At 44.4% G+C, this 10,850-nt stretch overlaps 1 protein-coding gene across 9 annotated transcripts in view; it reads left to right on the forward strand.

The window, feature by feature from the left end:
* Thrb (thyroid hormone receptor beta) overlaps nt 1-10,526 on the forward strand; it is a 355,538-nt gene extending 345,012 nt beyond the window's left edge. For all 9 annotated transcript variants that reach the window (XM_040747636.1, XM_040747637.1, XM_013121179.3 and 6 more), the window contains 2 exons: nt 1-254; nt 3,111-10,526. The exon at nt 1-254 is cut by the window's left edge and continues 5 nt beyond it. In XM_040747636.1, the coding sequence (XP_040603570.1) occupies nt 1-254; nt 3,111-3,352 (496 nt within the window). In that variant the 3' untranslated portion in view covers nt 3,353-10,526. The remainder of the gene's footprint in view (nt 255-3,110) is intronic.
* Nucleotides 10,527-10,850: the final 324 nt, after the last annotated feature.

Raw genomic sequence — 10,850 nt, forward strand, 5'->3', positions numbered from 1 at the left:
ATGCGAAGACCAGATCATCCTTCTCAAAGGCTGCTGCATGGAGATCATGTCCCTGCGAGCCGCCGTGCGCTACGACCCAGAGAGCGAGACTCTAACCTTGAACGGGGAAATGGCAGTGACACGGGGCCAGCTTAAAAATGGGGGTCTTGGGGTGGTGTCAGATGCCATCTTTGACCTGGGCATGTCTCTGTCATCTTTCAACCTGGATGACACGGAAGTTGCCCTGCTTCAGGCCGTCCTGCTGATGTCTTCAGGTGAGTGTACCAAGATGCTCAGTGGGTGTGAAAGCAGCTTCAAGGGCTTGGCGCTAATTTAATGAGTTCTCTGTCTCCCATTAGCTTTGGAGTCTTAGTTGGCTCTCCTTCAGCGAGAAACTAGAGGGGTCAGCAGACAGGGAACCGAGTGCAGGGTGGATAGAGTATGAAGCTGAATAGCTCTGGCTGGCCTGAAACCTACTGGAGTCCACTCTGGCCTCTCACTCAGATGCTCTTTGAGCCTGTTGGTGGGAACAGTCATGGCTGTGCTATGTCAGAAGTGTGTGTTCTCTTGGTTTTAGACTCTGACAGAGCTTGCTTCAAATCCCTACCTCACCCACAAAACCCACCCACTTCATATGAAGCCCCAACCAGCATGCTCTCATTCAGCTCCCCGAGTTTGCATATCTCTAAATAAAATTGAAATTAGAATATTTACCTCACTGTATTACTGTGAAGGTTAGCTGAGGCACTGTGTAAATCTTGGCCCGGTGCCCAGTTCAGTTAGGGAACATGGGGGAGGGGCGATGAAATGACCCCCTTTGGACAGACAAAGTCATCCACCCTTGCCGGCCTCAGCTTCACCCATTTGGATATGAGTGACAACGCCATCCTGTGGAACCTTGGCTCAAGTTTTAGTTTCCTCCTCCTGTATAGCGGTGGTGGCACACACCTTTAATCCCAGCACAGCAGAGGCAAGCAGATCTCTGCGAGTTCGAGGCCAGCCTGGTCTACACAGAGAGTTCCAGGACAGACTCCAAAGTCACAGAGAAACCCTGTCTAGGAAAAAAAAAAAACAATAAAATAAAACAAAGCAAACAAACAAAAACAGGTGCTTAAGAAATCCAAGATAGCCAGAGCTGGAGCTGAGCCTTGGACCACACCTGCAGAAGCCTCGCCTAGCAGCCCTTCCTCTGTAAGAATACTCAGACTTCTTACATGCTGCTGGGTCCCAAGGAGGAGGACTTCAATGAAAGCAAAAGCTCACCAGACCTAAGTCCCACAGCGTCCCTTCAGACTCATTTGCCAACTAGTCCTAGCTGCAGCCACCACTGAACATTCTAGCTCACCAGTCACCCCACCGGGGAGGACATGATGCTGTCTTTAGCCTGACACCATCTTCTTAACCAAGCTCAGGTGCTAGTCAGAACTCTAGCTCCCAACAGTGGAGGTGTCATGACAGAGCTGACACTCGCCTCTTTTTATTTATGTCATAATAAATAAATGCAAAGCACACTGCATTATTTAAGGGAAGCTAGCTAGTCCTGAAATGCAGAAAATTGCTCAGGCTGTCCTCTTCATTTCAGAATATAGTTTTATTTCTTCTGTATTGCTTAGCTTTCCTATAGCTCCCGCTGGTCTAGTTACCCTTCAAGGTCACAGATGTGTCTAATCAGTGTTCAGTAGACTCCAAAAACTGTTGATTGGATATGTGGCTAAACACAGTCACAAAACCTGGGTCACAGATACCTTGAGAATTCTTTTATTGAGCTGAAGCTTGCTAAGTATTTTTAAGCTGGCCTAGAAAATTCATTTCCTACATAAAATTTAGGTATGGAAGATATCTTAAAAGCAATAATATTTAAAATTATTTTGTGGGAATTTTCAAATACAAACAGAATGGCACACTGAACTCTCTTGGTGACTTGGGAGAACCTCCAGGGCACTCCGTTTTCTCACTATCTGCTGTTCTCACCCTGTGTAATTCCTTCCCTGTGACTTGCTTTTAACCAATAGAATCCCGCAAATTCAATGTTATCTTATGTGATTCCATATGTAGCATAAATTATTGCTACCAGACTTATTCAACAAGGACCTTAGTGGCTTTGTGAGATTTGGCATATGTCTGGAGAAAGTTCAGACAGCAGGAGAACTGCACAGCTGGTATCCAAGCTACAACTAGTGGTCACTTGACCCCGAGTCCTTTGGGGAATACAAAGTACTCAGAGAAATAAATTTTGGAACCCTTCTATGGGCTCACTCTAAAGTGACCCACTGAAATAGAAACTGAATGTATGTGGGAAATATCTTCATGGAGGGAATGAAAGCAAGTTTTAGCCAAGTCATTATTGGCACAAAGGCACATTTTAATAATGTTGACTTACATGGGGAAAAAGTTATTTCTTCTGTAATTTATTCTGACTGTAAGTCCTAAATATGTCTCAGAGAGAGAGAGAGAGAGAGAGAGAGAGAGAGAGAATGATGCTAGTCTGATTTTAACACCTCTGCAATACTTGCTACCCTGTTTTTAGCAAGGAAATGCTCAAGGGCACAAAATCTTCAGTAAGAACCTTTGCCTTAATGAAGGAATTTTTATTATTTAATACATTTTTCTCCATGCATTTGTTTTCATAGTTATCATTATGAAAGAAATGGATTTTATTAAGACATTTCTTTTGGAATAAGTCCGTAATGGAGGGGAACTGGTAGATCTGGTAGGAGTAGTGTAGACACAGATCTAATATCTCAGCACCACACCCCCCACCAGATCTACCCATCTCAGCACCACATCCCCCACCAGATCTACCATCTCAGCACCACACCCCCCACCAGATCTACCATCTCAGCACCACATCCCCCAGATCTACTCATCTCAACACCACACCCCCCAGATCTACCATCTCAGCACCACACACAACAGATCTACCATCTCAGCACCACACCCCCCACCAGATCTACTAACACCACACCCCCCAGATCTACCATCTCAACTGTCAATTGGCATCTGGTATTCTACAGTCCATGCTGCATTCTTACTCATTTCTAGGAGCAGTGAAGTCCCCCAATCTGGAACTGAATCAGACAAGCTCCCTCCTTCCATCTCTAAATTAACATTCATCATCCTCTTCCCCTCAGATCGACCAGGGCTGGCCTGCGTTGAGAGAATCGAGAAATACCAAGACAGTTTCCTGTTGGCCTTTGAACACTATATCAATTACCGAAAGCACCACGTGACACACTTTTGGCCCAAACTCCTGATGAAGGTGACAGACCTGCGGATGATCGGAGCCTGCCACGCCAGCCGCTTCCTCCACATGAAGGTGGAGTGCCCCACGGAGCTCTTCCCGCCTCTGTTCTTGGAAGTATTTGAGGACTAAATGGACTGGACAGGTTCTTGTCATTCCTGCATCGCTACTGAGTGTCCTTCCATTCCACCTCTAGCTCTTTCTGTTGTTGTTTCCTTGTTTTTCCGTGTTGGGTGGGATCATCAGGGGGTCGGCGGGTCATCAATGGCATAGACTGGAATGAAATTGTCTCTTGAATGTGGGTCTTTGTAACTGTTGCATTTTGTTCTCCAGTCCTTATTGTGAATGCTTTGGAGGGTTTACAACAGTGGAGGTTGAGTGAGGGACAATCATTAATTTCACCAGCACCAAGCCATCACCAGCTCCCATCTGTCCCTGGTCAGAGACTCAAGCAAGCCAAATGGTATTGCAGAAGACTAAAGAAGCCTTAAAACCAAGACCACAGTCATCTTGATCCAGCTCTGATGTTTGCAGAGCGAAGCCGGCAGAGCACAGCCCATCCCATAGGGTGTGGCTTTCAGCTTGTAAGCATTAGGAACGATGCTACTTACTCAGGAGCTCAACATTTCCAGCAGCACCCTTACTCTCCAAGCAGCGTGACTTAGAATGTGTGGGAATAGTCACACCATAACAAATCAGCTTTCCTTTCCATGGCCTTTTGGAACGTTGTGATTTACTTCACATTGGACAAGTGTATGACTTGAAGACATGCAGGTATTTGGCTGTCTGCGGCCACAGGGAAAATCGTTTTCTTGGCATGCCCACAAAACTTGGAAAGCTTCATCAATGTTACAAGCATAGCTTCCAAAATGCAAGTGGTATTACCTCAAGCAGGAAGGTGTCTTCACAGCTTGGATAGATTCATAAGCCATTCCCACAAAAGCTCAAGCCTGTTTACAGAGTGCTGTCCTTTTTTGTGTGGCCTCTGACCAGTCCTTTCCACAGCTCACAAAGGTCTTTATCCAGGTTGTCCATGATGACATTTCCCTACGGATTAGATCTTCCAATCAGGGAGAGACGTACATGTTGAAATTCTAGGCTTGTTTGGAAAAATCCCTGGAAAAGATCAGTGCAGGAACATTCTGATTCAAAGCAAATGCACTACTCATGGGTATAGGGTGTACCATGGCTTGGAGGATGCTTTTCCCGGTCTTGGATTCATATTCACAAGTGTCTCCCAGCTCCCCACACCCACCCTCCACCTCTCCACCACATTCTGTGGCACTAAACAGCCTGACTCTCTCTAAACACTAATTCTTCTGTATCTTATGCATCATTACGCTGACAAAGAGTACTCATAAAACAATTGCAGACCACGCATAAGAACATACTGTTACCTTTGCTGTCCAGCCCTACCCACAATGACCAGCGTAGAGTAGATGTTCCTGAGAAAGTAGTAGTGGCAACTTCTCTGCAAATGGGCAAAGAATGTACCCATGCAACTGAATGTATCCCCCTTCTTCACTGACAGAGCAGATATGAACTTAACCCTTTGCCTGCCTTTCACTGCCTTATCCTGGAAATTTTGGGGAAAACAAGCCATATCAGCAAGAATTACCTAGAAACAAAGGAAAGAAAGTCACTGTGAAGAGTAAGGACACTCATTTGCTTTCATTAGGCTTGGTGGAGCATTCTTGGCCTCTCTGGAAGTCAAGGCACCTGAGTTCTACTTTGTGCTCTTCAGCCTGATCGGTTTAGGACCTCATAGTTTCAATTTTCTTACTGGGTAAATAAGTCAGCCTCCTAAAGTCCCTCTTATTTTCTCTGTTGTATGACTTTCCTGTAAAGGGCAAAGGGGACCCTTGAAAAATTCCTTTCATATTCAAATGTGTAGCTTTATCAGACAAAAAGCAAGTCCCACTCACAATTAAGGAATGTATTTGGCTTTTATTCAAAATGAGACTTTGACTCAGAGGAAGGCAGAATGACATTGAAAGAGTAGAGGCACAGCATTGAAAGTCCCCAGACTAGGGAGACTACACACGTGTGCACTAAAGCCCTTACACAGACTTCCCAGGTACAGGAAACGACAAGCGCTGTAGACTTGGTGTAGACAGTAAAGCAGAAGCAAGAAGCCCCATAGACTCGTGGTAAACATCTGTCAAGGATGTGCTTTCCCAGACAGCCTGTAGCTAGCCTCCTCCCTCACAAACTTCATTAAACATCTGTTTCCTCTGTCAACTCTCCTGGAGAAGCCCGGACAAGAAAAACAAGCTTGCTGTGTGGCAAGTTCTGAAAGAGGCTGGCAGGTGAGTCCTGCGCAGGCGCACAAACACACGGGACACTAGAGTTCTGAGGAAGTTTCCGGATTCTGGCTGTTCCCAAAAGACATCAGACATCCAGATTCCAGCGTTAGTGCAGGGTTTGGACCGGGGTCATGCAGAGTGCTCTAGGGATTAACCAGCACTGGGAACTAGCCCAATCTTCGGCCCGCTGGCCGGGCAACCTCAGCTCATGATCCTCGCCTGTTAAAGCTGACCTTCAAGGGGCAGACCTGGTCTAGCAAGTGTGTTGAAGGCTGAGCATTCGTACTGAGTAAGATATGCAAGCTTCAGTCTTCTGGCGGGAAGGAACAGGAACGCCAGGAAGTCAGAATGACTGAAGTCACGCCCTCCTCTGGGAAACTCCATTTTATGAAACTAGATTGTGAGGCATTGGCTCCCAACTTTTTTCTTTTTAAAAAGCATTTCTTCTAATCTTGTCCAGACTTTCAAATCAAGTGTGGATGTGATGGGAAAAAAAAAAAACCTTCTCACCTGCCCCACTGTGGGGGGAAATTCCAGTCAAGGACAGCATGCCCATCCTGCTGGGATGCTCACTTACAAATCATATGTATAAATGAGAGGGCTGTGCACATGCAACAGACATGTGTGTGTGTGTGCATACGTGTGTTTGTTCCCTCGTGCGCACTTTGCACTGCAGTGTCAAAGTGCAGAACTTCCAGAAACTGGAAGAAAAAAAGACCACAACTTTTCTTCTCTAGATTCTGCTGAAAACACCATGTGCCGGCTGCCTCTGAGCTTTCTTCTGGTGTGATAAGCCTCAACCCTCGGTGATGCGCTTGTGTGTTGGAGCCTCAGCCCAGCGCATCCCCGCCTGTGGTCCTAGAGCCACATCCGTCCCAGTGCAATCTAGGGGGGAGCGAGGCTGGCTCCCCTGGCTGTGCAGTGTCCTTCTCACATTAACCTGCAGGCTGGGGCCCATGCCTTGATCTCCTCACACTCAGCCCTCCCCAACCCAGCCTCATGACCTGCTGGGCCTCTTCAGAGCATGTCATTGTCACTAAGACATCTTCATTCTGTGGAACTCAAACCTTATCCATGTCATATTGACCTTTTGCTGCATGAGTCATAAATTATGAAATCAGTCTTATGGTTTTTGAGATGTAGCCAGCATTTTGTAAGGCTAAACCTTTTTCAAGAACTTAATTTAAGTGAATAACCAAACCACAGGTCCTCCTCAAAATGAGAGATGACAATTGAATCTCTTTGCCCTTTCCAATGGCGATGGCATCAGGTCCTAAAATAAGCTCATAATTTCCTGTTATTTTAATAATATGGAAATATTAGCATAGTGTTTCTTTTGATAGCGTTAGACTGATCCATATTTAAATTTTATAGAGAAGAAATTTTATTGTACTGTGATGTAGATATTTATTATCCAGGTAAGGATTTGCCCGGTGTGTATTTTTTACAATTGAGACATTTTACTTTAATCTTTAAAAAAAGAAAAAAAAGATATTAAAAACACACACATACAAAAAAAAGGCTAGGGAGAAAAAAGGTTTGGCCTTATCACAGAATTTTTACTGTGCTGTATAAATGTTTGCAAATGAAAAATTACACATTTCTAGTGTGTTTCCATGTTAATTAATGCCGCCTTCAGGAGCAATATTTTGCAGGTAAACACTGATTGTGGCTTTCTGTTGCACAGCTCAAGCTGACCCACCTTATGCACAAGACAATCAAATGTGAGTCTTTCCTCTGAGAATGCGGACAGTACGCAAGGGAGCACAGCGTTGAGGCAAAGGAAGAGGCTGTGGGCAAGCGATGTGCTGATGGGGAGAGACGGTCAGGGCATGGTGCCACTTCCGGCGGTCGGGGCATGGTGCCACTTCCGACGGTCGGGGCATGATGCCACTTCCGGCGGTCAGGGCATGGTGCCACTTCCTCCCGTTAGTAGTTCCTTGTGACCTTGGCGCCTTTCACTTGACATCATGTAGCCAAAGCAGTTATCCATGCTTTCTTCAGAGAAGACGAGTCTCTTTTCCATAATGTTTCATGCCCTGAGAATCAGGAAAAACAAATGGTTCAAAATAGAGAGGTTTACAGTCAGTGGAAGATTTGTGTTTTGCAAACAATGTTAAGTGATATTGCTAGATTGGGAATATTTTTTTTTCAGACTGAAATTGTTGAAATCTGTGATCAAAATGTTTTAAACTATCCAAAAAGTAAATTTGTATATTTGGGAAAATGGATTTTTACATAGCTTTTGTATGCAGATATTAAATTGTAATTATGAATATAGTGGGCATAGATACTCATAAGCTTAAATTCTAAAAAAGAAAAAAAAGAAAAAGCTTACAATGGATATATTTGCCTGTCTCTTTCTTTAAATATTTCTGGATAGAAAGAAGGGCTGCCTGCTAATCCCACCTCAGCACTAAGGCAGGGAAGGAATTCTGAATACAAGGTACATCTACTGAGGTGATCAAGTTCACCTTTTGGGAGCATGTGGAGGGAGGGGAGATATCCAGACAGACATACTGCCTGAGACTGACTGACATCATCAAATCACCCAGCAGAAACCTAAGGAAGCTCCATTAAAGCACTCAGCTGGAGTTCTCAAAGCAAAGGAACCTGTGCCTTAGGATAAGAACAATTACCATCATAAAGATAGCAGCATCAAATCGGGCTTGCACACTGGAAAAACCAGTGGGCAAGTTGAGGTAGTCAAGGAGAGCTTTTGATTAAACTTTCTCTCCAAAGCTGAACTTCCCACAGCTGAACTTCCCACAGCTGACTCCCGGCTTCTGTTTCCCACTGTGCATGCTTCTCTGCCACTGGATGAGTTGTAGCCAAGTCTTTTGATCTTGAAAGGATGCCCAGGAGCAATTTATCTCCCAGTTGTGTTTAAAGACTCGGGTTTTTATTTCAACAATTTGCCCTCCTGTTCATAAGGACATGGTATTTTTACTCTTGGGCTGTCTGTCCTCAGACAAGGAACCTTGGAAGAATCTTTGATATAAGCATGCTTGGGTCTGAAAGAGGGACTACCCCACAGAACAGGGAATGGTTCAGTCAAGGAAAAAGTTTTTTCCTGAATATTGTCTGACACTTTGTAGAAGTCAGTGGAAATATTTTCCCCACGTGAAACATCACTTATCTCAAGGCCTTTGGGTATGAAGAATACAATAAAGTGAAGAACATTGTCTTCTTTCAGGCTGTTAACAACTGTTTTCATATTCTTGCACACAATGAGTTGCCATGAGGAAGGCAGATGCATGAAAAAAGAAACAAATCTTCAAAATAACAAAATCAGACCTTCTTATGCACACAGATGGGGATGACATGAAAACCACTCATCAGTGTTACTCCAAGTCCTACAGAAATGTCACACATTCCTGTGTGTTCTGTGGTTCTTGTGACTCTACCAGTGGTTATTCTGAGCCCTGAAGACATCTCTTAGGTTTCACTTTACTGCCTGCACTAAAGCCAGGCGGGACCTTTGTGATAATAAACATCACAATGTGAAGTGCCTGCAATCCCTGAGGATCATCACTGGTAAGTGAACTACTAGTTGGTTTTGAGAAAACTCACCTGTTTCCCCCACACTTTGACTAAACATAGTTCAATGGTTACTTGCCACTTGAGTGCCCCATCGGCCACCTAATGGATATGTTGGGGTTTTTGCTCCCCAGCCCCAGATCTTCACTGTAATGCTGGGTTGTAATAAACTGGCCAGCCTTGTAAGAACAATTACACTGTCCTAGGAATCATGCTTCATCCCTTCATCCTACCTCTAATCCTCCAAAGCAAATAAGAAAGTGAGTTTTCTGGTGATAGAGTAATGCAGCCCTGCTGTGGTGATGTTTGCTGCTTACTTTTCCAAAACTGCTAGCCTACCCCACTGCAAACAAACAAACAAACTTACCACATATACCTGAAGAAAGGCTACCTCACCCTCAGTAGACTAGATCCATTGCACTCACTGGGGTTATAGCATGAATAGTGATTTCTCTTTTTGGCACATATATTATCCCAATGGTTTCTAGAGTCCTAACCAAAGGGTAGTTAGGTTTTTGTTTGTTTTTTTTGAGACAGTCTCACTGTATACCGCTGGCTGGTCGTGAATTCACAGAGATGTACCTGCTTCTGCCCCTCCCCACCCCAACTGCTGGTATTAGGGCATGTACCATCACACACTAAGGTATTTGTCTTATGAGCTTTCAGGAGTCAACTTTTGGGAAAAGCTATAGAAGAATTTATAGCAATGGAAGTTGAGGGTCATGAAGGTATAGATATGGAAACAAGATGGCAGAAACATCTGACTTTCAAGAGGAGACAACATGCTATATTACTTTCAACTTTAAATACTAAAATTTTGGCAAATGGATGGTACAGTTAAATTTCTTGGAAGAGGGAAATAAAAAAATGTTGATATGCAATTGTAAAGCCCCAAAATGAAAGGACTTCAATAAGAGCACAGATATCCCTTGCTTCATAGGTTTCTGGGGCTGATCTATTTAGTTTCAAAGAACTGAGGTTCTTTTTAATGTTTTTATTCATTCCTTAACAATTTGATGTATGCATGCAATCTTGATCATATTCCCAGTTTCTCTTCTACTCACTCTACCCCCTACAACAAATTCCCCCTCACACCTTAAAATGTCCTGGTCTTTTTGTTAATAACCCATGTAATAGCCCCCCAGACCTTAACACAACTAACACCACAATGGGAATACCAGTTAGGCCTTGGAACCCAGCATATATAGGTACCAAAGCCTGTCAAAAATAGAACAAAGACCTAACTCATCCAAGTCCATATTTCTGGGAAAGTCTCTAAATGTACTAACCTTGCTTTTTGGCTTATGTAGTTCTGCTTCTGGCTACCTGTTCTTGCTAGTTGAGGTGTGCAGAACCAGGGTGCGGTTTTTGTAATTAAAAGCTCATCCTGAGAAAGGTACTGAGGTCCTGAACACCCAGTGTAGTCACTGACTGTCTAATAAAGACTTTCTATTGGCTTACACCTGTGTCTGAGTGGTCTTCTCTGGTGGATACATTACAGCACTTCAGGAGGCCCCAGCAATATTCCCCAGAGACCAGACCTCAAGTCTAAGAGTGCAGTGGTCAAGGGAATCTTAGGAGGTGCACAGCCTGATGTGTTCCAGGGCCCTAGGACTCCCTTTGATCAATTGCTGACTGACGCTTCAGAAGAATCCAACCCCAGCCCCACCAGCTGTGGACAACAGAGCTCACAGCTCAGCTCCCCCAAGCAGGCACTAACAAGGCAGAAGCTGCTTGTGGCCACTGTGAAGGAAGAATCCAAGCAGTTTCAGCTCCAGCCCCAG

Source organism: Mesocricetus auratus, unplaced genomic scaffold (assembly GCF_017639785.1).
Source record: "Mesocricetus auratus isolate SY011 unplaced genomic scaffold, BCM_Maur_2.0 Super-Scaffold_100006, whole genome shotgun sequence".
NCBI classification, from domain to species: Eukaryota; Metazoa; Chordata; class Mammalia; order Rodentia; family Cricetidae; genus Mesocricetus; species Mesocricetus auratus.